At 67.9% G+C, this 14,160-nt stretch overlaps 1 protein-coding gene across 1 annotated transcript; it reads right to left on the bottom strand.

Moving 5' to 3' along the window:
• Positions 1-1,788: 1,788 nt before the first annotated feature.
• On the bottom strand, positions 1,789-13,698 carry LOC141976976 (mothers against decapentaplegic homolog 4-like). The gene is made up of 11 exons (XM_074938159.1): positions 13,608-13,698; positions 11,187-11,436; positions 6,787-6,961; positions 6,327-6,347; positions 5,776-6,003; positions 5,258-5,413; positions 4,469-4,522; positions 4,177-4,360; positions 3,914-4,082; positions 3,248-3,386; positions 1,789-2,749 (listed from the first exon to the last, which is right to left on the bottom strand). Exons 2-11 carry the CDS (start codon positions 11,421-11,423, stop codon positions 2,538-2,540), a joined length of 1,575 nt encoding a protein of 524 aa, XP_074794260.1. The 5' UTR covers positions 11,424-11,436; positions 13,608-13,698; the 3' UTR covers positions 1,789-2,537.
• Positions 13,699-14,160: the final 462 nt, after the last annotated feature.

Here is a 14,160-nt window from a genome sequence, read left to right on the forward strand (position 1 = left end):
CTGATACACTAGCCGCCTGATCACATGCAGCACGGCCCCCAGCAGCTGTTGGGGGACAGGCCGGGGGTGTGTGCAGCCGGTAGGGCGCCTCCCGGCTGGGAGAGAGGCACAAGCCTCCTGTGGCTGGAGGAGGGAAAACATTTCTGGAGCCTCTTCCCCGGTGTTTTAAAGGCCTCGCGTCCCCGCTCCTGCCAGCTGGCCTTGTGCAGCACTGGCTGGCTCCAGGGCACAGCTGGTGCTGCTTTCCTTGCCCCAGGGCTGATCTGCCTGTTGGGGGCCATCCTTGGGCAGGAGTCAGTGAAGCCTTCAGGCCAGGCAGCCTCCTTGCCTGGCCCCGCTGCAATGTTTGCAGGCTGCATGGAATCGGGGAGCTTCCTGCAAACTGCACAGAGCCTGTCCACAGCTCCAGCCCCCAACAGACCAGCCCCACGGCCCAGGGCTCTATAAGCATCTGTCATGAGAGGACTGCGGATTCCGCCCAGCCCGGGGCCCGTCCTGTCAGACCCACTCTGCAGCCAAGCAGGACTGAAAGTAGACAGAGCACTGGCAGCCAGGGGCAGGAAGGGGGTGGCAGGTTTCAGGAGCCTGGCTCGCTCTGTGCTGCTGAGGAAAGAAGGCCACTGGCTGACGTAGCAGAGTTAGCACAATTAGCCTTTGGAACTCTCTGCCACAAGCTCTCATTTAGGCTAGGGACTCAGCTGGATGCAGACAGTTTCATGGAGAACAGAAATATCCAGTTACACAAAATAACCCAGAGAAAAGCTCCTGTCTCAGGGCGTGAACCTGGCTCCAGCAGGTGACCCCACAGGGCAGGGGTCCTGCACTTCCCCCAGCCAGCCGCTGGCACAGACAGGACACCAGGGCAGACAGCCCTAGGCTCTGCTCTGCTCCCATGGGACTGAGCCCAGGAATGGGACCCAGGCATCCTGTCTCCCTCTCTGCAGCATGACCCGAATACCTCGCCTCCCTGCCCAGCTAGGCCGTGGCTCACTGGGAGCGGGGAGAGGGTGGTGGAGCAGCTGCTGGGACAGAGCTTCAAGAACAGAAAGCACCAGGTAACCAGGTCTGAGTGGCTGCCCCTGTCGCGGCCTCCGCTGCAGGGAAAGAAACCAGCTTATCTCCCCCTCCCACGCCCCAGCGCGCCCTGGCGGGAAGGAGCAGACATGAGACCAGTGGAAAAAACCCAGATCATTTAAATAACGATTAAAAAAGCCACATGAAGTGTCTGAATTCCAGCTCATGGAGGGCCCAGTGCATGGGAGGAAATCGGACCACTTACCCGGCTCCTTCCCCGAGCCTGGCCCGTGAGTGAGACGCTCCCCATGGTGCAAACCCAGCCGACCTCTGGCGCTCCTGGGAACGGCAGAGCCAATAAGCTGCACCTACAGAGCTGGCCACAACCATGTTCCCTGCAGCGGGCGAAGGGGGCCAGGCCCTGGCAGTGCCATGCTGGGATTTTTGGTACTTTTAGTTAGTTGTGGGGCCCTACCAAATTCACTGTCCATTTTGGTCAATTTCACGGTTATAGGGTTTAAAAAATCATCAATTTAATGATTTCAGCTATTTAAATCTGAAATTTCAGGGTGTTGTCATTGTCGGGGTCCTGACCCAAACAGGAGTTGCGGGGGGGCTGCAGTACTGCCACCCCGACTTCTGCGCTGCTGCCTGCAGAGCTGGGCCCTCGGTCAGCAGCTGCCGCTCGCCAGCCGCCCAGCTCTGCAGGCAGCAGCGCAGAAGTCGGGGTGGCAGTACCGCAGCCCCCCCACAATAACCTTGCGACCCCCCCCCCGCAACTCCTGTTTGGGTCAGGACCCCATTTGAGAGACACTGGTCTCCTCTGTGAAATCTGTATAGTCAGGGTAAAAGCACACAAAAGACCCAACTTCATGGGGGGAGACCAGATTTCACGGTCCGTGACGCGTTTTTCATGGCTGTGAATTTGGTAGGGCCCTAGTTATTTGGCTTTTTATTACAAATTAAATTAAACCACCCCAAGAAGCGAGTGTGACCGGGAGGGGTTTCATGGGGAGGGAGAGTGACTGCCCACAACCCGCTCCCCGCAGGGCACCGCCTGGCCGAGTGCTGGGCAAAGGGGTGAGATGAAGCGGAGGGATGGGGTGGGTGGATGGAGCAGGGAAGGGGAGGATAAAACGTCACTGGCTCCTCGCCTCCTAGATCACAGAGATGGAAGAGACCCAGCAGGCTAGACAGTCCCTGGCCTGTCGGCGTGCCCACGCCCCCAGGTGCCACGTCTCCAGGGCGAGCCGTGGCAGAGCCCAGAGGGGACCAGCAGATCGGGGCGGTTGCTCCCTTGTTAAGAGTCTCGACAGAGCCCAGAGACTCCCTGAAGCCGGGGCTGGCTTGCTTTGGCTCCTGGGTGGCAGCCGGTTCAGGGCTCAGTGGGAGGGGCAGAATCGTGGGGGAGGGGGGAGTCCTGGCACCCCACATGGTAAGATAAGGCCCCACGGACGCTCATTGACTGAAGGCAGCGCCGGCCCTTTACGTCAGAGGCTGGAAGCCACTGTCCCGCCAGCCCGCTAGTTGACGGGCCCCGGGTCGGCCATGGGCATGGTGTGCAGCACCTCGTCCAGCAGCTGCAGGGCCCGGTGCAGGTGCACCTCGATCCAGCAGGGGGTGTGCTTGATGCTCTGGCGGGGGTAGTCTGGCCCCCAGCCCTTGACGAAGCTCAGACGCAGGATGCAGAGACGCCGGAGGTCGTCCACACCGATCCCGGCGGCAGCGGAGAGGCCTGGGGAGGGGGCAAAGGAGAGACAGGCAGGGCCAGAGTGCGGAGGACTCGGGCCCCTTCCCCACCGCTGAGCCATACCCGGGGGTCTTGGCTCCCAGCCATCAGACCCCACTCCCCTCCCAGAGCTGGGAAGAGAACCCAAGAGTCCTGGCTCCCAGCCCAGCCCCGCCCCGCCCCGCTCTCACCTGTCAGACCCCACTCCCCTCTCAGAGCTGGGAAGAGAACCCAGGAGTCCTGGCTCCCAGCCCCGCCCCGCTCTCACCCATCAGACCCCACTCCCCTCCCAGAGCTGGGAAGAGAACCCAGGAGTCCTGGCTCCCAGTCCTGCCCTCCACCACCCACTAGGACCCCAGCTGCTCCCTTATTCCCAGTGGCACCTCCCAGACCCATGGCCACGCAGCCCCCTGCCCGCTCTACCCCCGGCACACCCAGCTGCCAGACCCTCCCCCAGTCTGGACCGGGCCCCAGCGCTGGCAGGCCCCAGCCCCGGTCACTTACTAACAGCCGGCGCGATGCCGCCCACGGAGCCAGGCCCCGGGATGTTCCCCGCGACTGCCGCGGCCTGGGCCGTGGCCGCCGCTTGGGCCGTGGCCGCCTGCTGCTGCATCTGGCGGTGGCACTGCCGCAGGTCGAACACCTGGGGGGGGCGAGAGCGTCAGCGCCGGGTGGGGGGGGGCGGGGCTGCTACGGCCCCACACCTGGGGGGGCGAGAGCGTCAGCGCCAGGCGGGGAGGGGCGGGGCTGCTACGGCCCCACACCTGGGGGGGGCGAGAGCATCAGCGCCGGGCGGGGAGGGGCGGGGCTGCTACGGCCCCACACCTTGGGGGGGGCGAGAGCGTCAGTGCCGGGCGGGGAGGGGCGGGGCTGCTACGGCCCCACACCTTGGGGGGGGGGGCGAGAGCGTCAGCGCCGGACGGGGAGGGGCGGGGCTGCTATGGCCCCACACCTGGGGGGGCGAGAGCGTCAGTGCCGGGCGGGGAGGGGCGGGGCTGCTACGGCCCCACACCTTGGGGGGGGGGGCGAGAGCGTCAGCGCCGGACGGGGAGGGGCGGGGCTGCTATGGCCCCACACGTGGGGGGGGGGGGACGCTGGGCGCGGCAGAGCCCGGGGGGGGCCAAAGGCTCTGTGCGCCCCCAGCTGCCGGGCAGTGCCCCCCCCCCATACCTTGATGTAGGCGCCGGGGTAGATCTTGTGCACGGCGTCGCCCGGGGCGCGCCCGGCCTCCCGGTCCAGGTAGTAGCTCTGCACGAAGACGGCGTGGTCGCTCAGGCACCGCATCCAGACGTCGCCCTCGCCCCGGCACTCCAGCTGCACCCCCTTGCCGATGTGCAGCCTGCGGCACAGGAAGCCTGGCTCAGCCCGGCGCCCGGGGGGGGAAGGGGGGGCCCCGCCCGGGGGGCGCCGCCCTGCCCCCGCCTCCCCCTCACCTGGCCCGCTCGCTGGCGTCCGTGCGGTGCACGTTGGAGAGCTGCCCCAGGCAGAAGCGGTCGCCCCCCGAGGGGTCCACGTAGCCGTCCACCGTCACCACGGGGCAGCTGGACGGCACCTTGAAGATCTCCCCGACCTGCACGTCCATCTCGAAGTAGGCGATGGAGCACCAGAACTCCGGACCTGCGGGGGGCAAAGGTCACGCAGGCGGGAGGCCTGGGGGGGGCGGGGGCGGGGGGGCAGGCGGGAGGCCTGGCGGGGGCAGGGGGGATCCGTGGCTGTGTCACTTACCCGGGTGGCTGGAGACGGGCTGCTGGTAGGGGGCCGCGTTATGGTGCGGGGGCCCTGGGGGGACAGAGAATCGGTCAGGCAGGGCACACAGGGGGGCAGGGGGAGCGGAGGCAGCTGGGGCTGGCCTGGGGGCAGCGGCAGGGCCTGAGCCTTGGTGCCGGGTTCCAGCCCCAGCAGGGCGTGTAGGTAAGAGGCAGGCGAAGGGCTCTGCCCCTCCCCTTCGCTCCCTCCTCCCCAGGCGTGGCTGCGTTTCTCTCGCCGGGGGGGGGCTATGGAAATAGGGAGCGATTGACTGCCGTGGACCAGGGCCAGGCTCACCCCCCCCCCGGGCCCGCCCCCCAGCGCTCTGCCCCCCCGCCCGACGTACAGTAGTGATTGGGGTGATGGAGCGGGGGCTGCGGGTGGCTCCGTCCGTTCTGCTGCGGCGGTGGTGGAGGGGGCGGCGGGGGGTGGGCTGTTGGCCCCCCAGGCTGGGGGTGTAGACCGCGGTGCTGCTGCCCGTCCAGCTGGCTGTCTTGCCTGAGAAGGGGGCAGAGAGTGAGGACCCCGCCCCATGCAGGAGAGCCCAATGCCCTGCCCCCCCCACCCGGGGACACCCCCCCTCTGTGCTGCACCCCTGAGATGGGGGAGGAATTTGGGGCACACCCATGCCAGGCCCTTTCCAGCGATTCCTCTGCTGGCTGTGGGCAGCACTGGGGTGGCCCCCCACCTCTGCCAACCGGAGTCAGCCGGCTGGTCCCCCTGCGCTGCGGCCGACCTGGGGGAGTTTGAGTGGGGCCCGGTACTCACTGTGGTAGGACTGCTTGGGGGGCATGGGGTAGCCGTTCTGCTGCGAGGCTGGTGGGGCCGGGGGTGGGGTGGGCGCCATGGGCTGGCGCGGGGAGGCGATCTGCTGCAGTCCCTCGCCGTGTGCCATGGACAGCAGGGGGCCCCCAGAGGCCACTGCTGGGGAGGCGGGGGGAGAGAGACACCGATCAACCGGCCGCCGTCCCCCCAAACCTGCCCTAGTCCGCCCGAGATGGGACCCCGGGGGGCAAGGGCAAACAGCCCCCCTGCCTCATTCTCAGACTCGCCCCCCAATCCAGCCTGAGTGCCACCCGCTGGGCAGGGGACCCCGTCACGGCCCTTCTGGGGTCTGTGCTTTTAACGCAGGGGATGGGGGGCGCTTGGGATGCCCTCCGGGCTCCAGGCCAGTCCAGAGAGACAGAATCTGCTCCTCCCAACACTCCCCCCTGCCCCCCCAGCAGCTCCCTCCCAGCCCAGGGGCTCTCCCCACCCTCCACAGAAGGGCCTGGCACTGTACTCACCCGGGGGTGACATGGGCAGGGTGGGGTAGATGTTTACAGGGGCACGGGGGGGCTCGGGCAGCTGGAGGGGGGGCAGCGGCTGGCAGTAGGACTCAGCGGGGGGCATCCCCCGGGGTGGGTGCTTGGCCCCCGGGCCATGGTCGCTGGCGGGGGAGCCCAGCCCCGTGGGCACCTCCATCTGGACACAGTCATGGACAAACTCCTCCTTCACCAGGCGGGCAGGGGGTGCTGTGGTGTGGGGGGAGAAACCATGGGGTCACTGCCTGCAGGGCTGGGGGTGACTGCCATCACGGGGCCCCCACAGCGTTACAAGGACGCGCAGCTCCCCACACACCCTGGGGCTCTGCTCCCTCCCCCCCCCGGGGCCCTGCTCCCCCCCGTGTCACAGGGACCCCCAGCTCCACACCGCTGGGGCTCTGCCCTCCCCATGTCACAGGGGCACCCCAGGCCCCCCCAGGAGAGACGCAGCCAGGGGTGGGGAGGCTCTGCAGGGACCTCCCAGCCCCCCCGGCAGTGACGGCCCCGGCCCAGCCCCACACCAGGCCCCTCACCTGTGTTCTGGATGCTCAGACCTGCAGCAGAGAGAGAAGGGCGCATTAGCCAGGTATCGGGGGGAAGCCAGTGCACGACTTGGGGGCCAGCTGTGAACGGCCTCCCCCAGTGCAAGGGGCACCCGCTGCTCCAGGCCCTGTGGTGCCGTTCCCCCGGCTCCCTCCGCATGGTCGGGTGGGGGCTCCATGCACCCCAGCAGCACCGTGGGCTCCCCCACTGCCAGAGCCCCCCACACCTGGCTCCCGGCTCCCCAGAGGGCTTGACGTGAAAGGGGGGGATGTTCCCCCCAACCTCTGGGAGCTGCGCCACCCCCAACCCTGATACCCAGGTACCAAGAAGTCCAGCAGCCCTGGAGGCCCTGCCATGCCCACCCCGGACAGGCCCAGCCAGCCCGGTGCCCCCGGCCCTGCATCCCCAGGGGCACGGGCTCCGTGCCAGGCCCCGCACCCGGCCGCTCACCCAGGCCTGGCGACACCACGCGCTCGTAGTGGTAGGGGTTCACGCAGACGCTGTCGTACTTGAGGTCGAAGGCGAACTGGCAGAACTTGACGTGCTTCAGCTCGTTCTTGTGCAGGTCGGGCCAGCGCCAGAGCCGGGCGTAGATCACATGGGGGAAGCCCTTCCGGCCGGCCACCTGGGCGGAGAGCGGGGGAGCCGGGCAGCCGGGACTCCTGGGTTCTAACCCAGCGCGGGGAGGGGGGTCTGGGGGTTAGAGCAGTGGGGGCTGGGAGCCAGGACTCCTGGGTTCTATCCCTGGCTCTGGGAGGGGAGTTGGGTCTGGGGTGGGGGTTAGAGCAGTGGGGGCTGGGAGCCAGGACTCCTGGGATCTAACCTAGCTCTGGGAGGGGAGAGAGGTCTGGGGTGGGGGTTAGAGCAGCGGGGGTTGGGAGCCAGGACTCCTGGGTTCTATTTCTGGCTCTGGGAAGGGAGTGGAGTCTGGGGGGTTTAGAGCAGCGGGGGCTGGGAGCCAGGACTCCTGGGTTCTATCCCTGGCTCTGGGATGTGGAACACCAAGATCCATGTTTTTCACTGGGGGCTAGATTCAGCCTCTGCCCCCGTATAGCCAGGCAGCCTCGCAGCACCTGTGCCGAGGGGACCCTGGCGTCCTGCCTGCGGGCGATGGGCACAAGGTGGGGTGGAGGCCGGGCTGCTGGAGAATGGGCACCAGGGAGGAGAGACAGACCCCGGCATTCCCCCACCTGATGGGACGGTGCTCCCTCCCCACCCCCTTCGCCCCCCAGTACAGCCCCAGGGCCCCTGCAGACACAGGCAGGAGCTGGGGCTGTGCAGCCCACTCCCCCCCTCCGCTTCTCCAGACGTAATCGGACACCCCCCGCCCCCCAAGTCCTGCCCACCCCTCGCCCAGGCTTTGTTTATCTATTGTGAGGACGTGTCAAAACCCATCCAGTCACAGGGCTGCGGTGGCGCCGTCCTGACCCCCATCCCCGCGGGGCCCCATCTCCACCGCAGAGCTCCCCCTCCCCCGTCACCACTGCCCCTGCAACCCCCCCCACAGGGCCTCCCCCCCCCCGCAATCCTTCCCTGCAGGGCCCCTCCCCCACCACTGCCCCCTGCAACCCCCCTGCAGGGCCCCTCCCCACCACAGAGCTCCCCCTCCCCCGTCACCACTGCCCCTGCAACCCCCCCCACAGGGCCTCCCCCCCCCGCAATCCTTCCCTGCAGGGCCCCTCCCCCACCACTGCCCCCTGCAACCCCCCTGCAGTGCCCCTCTCCCACCACAGAGCTCCCCCTCCCCCGTCACCACTGCCCCTGCAACCCCCCCACAGGGCCTCCCCCCCCCGTAATCCTTCCCTGCAGGGGCCCCTCCCCCACCACAGAGCTCCCCCTCCCCAATCACCACTGCCCCCTGCAACCCCCCCCCCCCCCGGCAGGACCCCATCTCCACTGCAGAGCTCCCCCTCTCCCGTCACCACTGCCCCCTGCAACCCTCCCCACAGGGCCTCCCCCCCCCAATCCTTCCCTGCAGGGCCCCTCCCCCACCACTGCCCCCTGCAACCCCCCTGCAGTGCCCTCTCCCACCACAGAGCTCCCCCTCCCCGTCACCACTGCCCCTGCAACCCCCCCCACAGGGCCTCCCCCCCCTGCAATCCTTCCCCGCAGGGCCCCTCCCCCACCACTGCCCCCTGCAACCCCCCTGCAGTGCCCCTCTCCCACCACAGAGCTCCCCCTCCCCCGTCACCACTGCCCCCTGCAACCCCCCCCCCCCGCAGGGCCCCACCCCTACCACAGAGCTCCCCCTGCAACCTCCCCCCCGCAGGGCCCCTCCCCCCTGCAATCCTCCCCTGCACTGCCCATCCCCCATCACTGCCCCCTGCAACCCCCCTGCAGTGCCCCTCCCCCATCATCACTGCCCCCTGTAACCTCCCCCCGCAGGGCCCTCCTCCATCACTGCCCCCTGCTACACCCCCCAACACACAGAGTCCCTCCCCCATCAGAGCTCTCCCTCCCCTGTCACCACTGCCCCCTACAACCCCCTTGCAGGGCCCCCTCCCCATCACAGAGCTGCCCCTCCCCCACCACTGCCCCCTCCTACACCTCCCCAGAGGGCCCCCTCCCCCATTACAGAGCTCCCCCTTTGGCCCCTGCTACCCCCTGCAGTGCCCCTCCCCCATCACAGAGCTCTCTCCTCCTCTGCCCCCTGCAACCCCCCCCCCACCAGGAACCAGCCTCCCCAACCACCACACCAAGTGCCCCCTCCCCTGCTCCCACCTCCTACAAACAGCCGTGGCTCCCCCTCTACCCGACACCTCACAGAGCACCCCCCAGGGACCCCACCCCTCAGCCCCAGTCAGCAGAGGGGCTGCAGCTCTGCTGGGCCCGCGGCAGCCCCCTGCCCCCCACCCCTCTGCCCCTGGGAGGGCACAGCACCTCGGCACCCTGCCCCCGGCAGAGCCACTAGGGGGCGCTGCTTGAACCCCACCCCACCCCAACCCACCCCAGGCTACAGAGCCCCTCCCCCAGGGGCCAAGAGGGGAAAACTGAGACAAGTCCCCCCCCCCCTGCACCAGGGGAGCCCATCTGTACTGGGCGGGGGTCGGCAGTGCAATGCGGGGGGGGGCGGGGGGATGAGGGGTCTGCTTTGGGGCAGCCCATCTCCTCCGGAGGGGGGAAAACACGGGGGGGGAGGGAGGGTGGAAAGACTCCTGGGCCTCCCAGCTCAGCCGGTGCCTGGCTCCCATCACTGGCCGGCCCCCCGGGGTGGGGGGGCTGCCCCACATGAGCTTGGCCCGCGGCTGCTGACTGCAGACCCCACCCCCCTCCTCCTGCTGCCTTTGATGCTGCCAGACAGTGACTCATCCCGGAAAGGGGGGGTCCGGCGCAGAGCCAGGGGAGGGGAGGGGGGCACCCGGAGCCAGCAGCTCACAGGGAGAGTGGCCTCCGCCCGGCCCCAAGGCACCCCAGGGGCGCTCCCCCAGTGCCAGCCCCCTTCCTCCCCTCACCCCCTATCCCGCTCTCAGCCCCCTGCCCTCCCGGCTCCCAGGGGCCTCGACCCCCCGACCCTGAGAGCCAGTCACAAAAACCCAGGGCAAGCGAGCAAGAGCCCAGGCCCCCGCGCTGCTCCTGGCCCGAGGCCCCCGCGGTGCCCGGCTGCGCCACGGAGCCTCCCTGCACCCAACACCCCTGTCGCTCCTCCAGCCGGCAGCCGCCCTCCCTTCCCCCCCAACTATACCCTGAACCCCCCCGTCCAGACCTCCCCAGCAGGTCTCCTGGTTTGGGGGGCACCGGTGGGGTAGATGGGCGCCCAGACTCCTGGGTTGTCTCCCCAGCTCTGGGTGGGGAGTGGGGTCTAGTGGTTAGAGCAGGGGGGAGCTGGGATCCAGGACGCCTGGGTTCTCTCCCTGATTCTGTGAGAGGAGTAGAGTTTAGTGGGTTAGAGCAGGGGGAGCTGGGATCCAGGACTCCTGGGTTCTCTCCCTGATTCTGTGAGAGGAGTAGAGTCTAGTGGGTTAGAGCAGGGGGGTGGGAGCCAGGACTCCTGGGTTCTCTCCCCGGCTCTGGGAGGGGAGTGGGGGCTGGTGGGTTAGAACAGGGGGGGCTGGGAGCCCGGACGCCTAGGTTCTCTCTCTGATTCTGTGAGAGGAGTAGAGTCTAGTGGGTTAGAGCAGGGGGGTGGGAGCCAGGACTCCTGGGTTCTCTCCCCGGCTCTGGGAGGGGAGTGGGGGCTGGTGGGTTAGAACAGGGGGGGCTGGGAGCCCGGACGCCTAGGTTCTCTCCCTGATTCTGTGAGAGGAGTAGAGTCTAGTGGGTTAGAGCAGGGGGGTGGGAGCCAGGACTCCTGGGTTCTCTCCCCGGCTCTGGGAGGGGAGTGGGGGCTGGTGGGTTAGAACAGGGGGGGCTGGGAGCCCGGACGCCTAGGTTCTCTCTCTGATTCTGTGAGAGGAGTAGAGTCTAGTGGGTTAGAGCAGGGGGGTGGGAGCCAGGACTCCTGGGTTCTCTCCCCGGCTCTGGGAGGGGAGTGGGGGCTGGTGGGTTAGAACAGGGGGGGCTGGGAGCCCGGACGCCTAGGTTCTCTCCCTGATTCTGTGAGAGGAGTAGAGTCTAGTGGGTTAGAGCAGGGGGGTGGGAGCCAGGACTCCTGGGTTCTCTCCCCGGCTCTGGGAGGGGAGTGGGGGCTGGTGGGTTAGAACAGGGGGGCTGGGAGCCCGGACGCCTAGGTTCTCTCCCTGATTCTGTGAGAGGAGTAGAGTCTAGTGGGTTAGAGCAGGGGGTGGGAGCCAGGACTCCTGGGATCTATCCCCAGATCTGGGAGGGGAGTGGGGTCTAGTGGTTGGGGGGGGGGGGGCTGGGCTCCCGGACTCCTGGGTTCTCTGCCCTCCCGGTGCGGGGAGCCCCCTTACCTGCAGCCGCCCATCCAGGGTGCGCTGGATGGTGACGCACTTGCTGGGGTGGGCGCCGTTGGTGGTGATGGCCGTGATGAGTGAGTCCAGCTCGTCCTTCTTCTCCTTCAGCTTCTTCACCAGGCTCTCGATCGCCCGCTTGGCGAAGGTCTCGTTCTCCCCGCCCTGCCGGTGGCACATCAGGCTGTGGACGATGCTCAGGCAGGCGTCGTTGCTGGTGGGGGCGTTCAGGGACATGGTGCCGCTCGGCCTGCAGAGACAGGGCAGGCGTCACCCCCGGGCCCACCGCCGCCCGGCTCCGGGAGGGGAGGGGGGCCGAGTGGTTGGAGCAGCGGCCTGGGCGCCAGGACCACCGGGTAACATGCCAGTCTCGGCAGGCAGCCCCCCGACCCACGGGCCCTGCCAGATACACACCCGAGCCTTCCGGAGACACGGCCGGGCCCAAGCCCCCGCCCGGGTCAGGCTACCGCAGTGCCAGCTCCCAGCAAGGTCCGGAGAGGGCCCCGTGCCCCGAGGATGGGGGGAAAGGCTCCTAGCAGAGCCAGGAAACAGCCCCGCTCCTCTGCTGAGCTTCAGCTCCCAGAGCCCCAGCTCTAGTGGGTAGAGGGGGTGGCTGGAGAATCAGGACTCCTGGGTTCCACTCCCAGCTCTGCCTCACCGGGCCGCCCCTCAGTGCTGGAGCCTCCGGCCATGGCTGCCCTGTGCAGACCCTGCGGCTCTGCCCCCCAGACAGAACGAGGGACACGCAACCCGCACCGGGACCCTCCCCGACGCCCCAGGTAACTGCAGCGCCAGGGATCGGCTGCCTGATGTCCATCAACCGACTCCCAGCCCTGGGAGAGGGACGCAGGGAACTGGGGCAAAGGGGGCTTCCCAGCCTGCCACAGCCCCATCCCGCCAATGACCTTGGGCCCATCGCTGCACCTCTCTGGTGTTCAGTTTCCCCATAATGCTCCTTCCGTTCTCCCTCCCTGTATCTATTCACACTGCCAGCTCTTCTCGGCAGGGACGGTCTCACTCTGTGTCTGTGCTGTGCCCAGCCTGACCCCCCCGATCCTGGCGTGGGGTTTGTGTGGTGCCTGGCCTGGGCCCCTGATCCCAGTGCAGGGTCTGCCCAGCACCCAGCCTGGCCAGGGGCCCCGATCCCAGTGCAGCGTCTGCATAGTGCCCAGCCTGGCTCGGTGGCCTGACCCCGGCCCAGGGTCTGTGTGGTGCCCGGCCTAGGCGGGGGCCCCAAGACATTGCAGGGAGACAGATAACCATGAGCTGCGCTGGCGCTGGACAGCCACAGACAGACCCACGGATGGACAGGCCAACCTGCAGCAAAGCTAACCCCGGAGGCTGCAGACCAGCACAGTGCCCAGGCGTTACACTGAGCCCACGCTGGATCCTGCCTCTGGGGATGGAGCAGCCGGAGGGGCTGGATTTGCTGGGGCCCAGGAGAGGTCTCTGGCCCCGGCTCTCAGGAAAGACTGTAAAGAATTAGGGAAAACAGGAGCAAACAGCCCCTCCTCGCCAGTGCATCCAGCTCCGCGGGGAGACGCCGAGACGGGAATTAACCACATTAAAAGGGAGACTGGGTCTGCGGGGAAGGTCACGGGCGGGTCAGAGCTCGCACAGCCTGACGGAGCGGATGGGGGGGCGTCCCCCTACACAGGGATCGCACAGGGTGGGGGATCGGGTGGGTCCCAGCACTAGAGGATTGGCCCCGGCACCCACAGACAGACGGCCACGTACAGGGCATGTCAGAGCATTTCCGGCACAGTGTGCCGAATGGGACAGTGGGTTATGCAGTGGTTAGAGCAGGGGGCTAAGAGCTAGGACTCCTGGGTTCTCTGCCCAGCTGTGGGAGAAGAGTGGGGTCTAGTGGTTAGAGCAGCATGGGTGGGGGGGCACTGGGAGCCCGGACTCCTGGGTTCTATCCCCAGCTAGAGGGTGTGAGGCGACCCCCTTGTCCTGTCATGCAGAGGGCTCCCCACTGCTCTCGAGTGCTGGGCTGGGCGCCCTGTGGGCACAAGGGGAACAGGGCAGAGAACCAGCCTGGCTGTGTGCGTGGCCAGGAGCATCTGGCCCTGCTGGGGGAAGTGGAGAGCACAAGGGTGCCCTGAACTAGGCAGAGCCCCCTGCATTTCAATCCTGTGTCTTCCCTAACGAAGCAACAGCCTCGTTTCCCTGGGACACCGACTGGGGTGGGGGCGTCTCATCCCGTCCCAGCTCCATGCGCTCACTTGGGACCCCGTCGTGGGCGGAACAGGGCGTTCTGCAATCATCCCGGGACAGCAGCCAGAGCTCTGCTCCTCGGGGGCAGGACGGGGCCCCAGTTCCGCTGGTCACAAACGGGCCAAGCCCTGACGGGAAACCCACCCCCCCGCCCCCCCGGCAGCCATGCTCCGACGCCGGCTGCGCCGGGAAATCGCTCACCTCGGGCCGGAGTCGGCTCTGCCAAGCCCACCGCAGAACCCGTGCCGGGGCGCGAGCGTGTGTGCGGCGCATGGAGCTGCTCGGCCGGGGGGAGGGCTGCGGGCGGGCGCAGACTAAACACAGCGAGCAGGGCCGGGGTGGGGGGGACGCGCTCGTTAACCCGTCACTCGCTCACTCCCGCTGGGCTCTCCCCCCCCCGGGCCTTTCAGTGCCTGCGGCCCAGATTTAGGGTTTAAGAAGGAACGACCTCTTGCAGGGAGCCCCAAGGCTGAGACGCCCCGTCTCTTCTGCTGTGGGGGGGGCACTTTTTATGTTTCTATTCTATTTGTCAGATGGGAATTTAAGCAGAACCCCCCCCCATGAAAAAAATCTCACATTCCCAGCCCCTACCCCGTCTGATAGACACACAGGGCTGGGAGTCGAGGTGGCCCAGCTGGACCCCTCCCCCTGGCTAACACAATCCCAGGGAAACAGAGGAACCCAGAGCGGGAAGACCCCCTTCCCCCCCCAGCACCCGCCGCAGTCCAAGGGGACGGGTCTGGGGTTCCCAGGA

Source organism: Natator depressus, chromosome 24 (genome assembly GCF_965152275.1).
Source record: "Natator depressus isolate rNatDep1 chromosome 24, rNatDep2.hap1, whole genome shotgun sequence".
Lineage (NCBI taxonomy): Eukaryota > Metazoa > Chordata > Testudines > Cheloniidae > Natator > Natator depressus.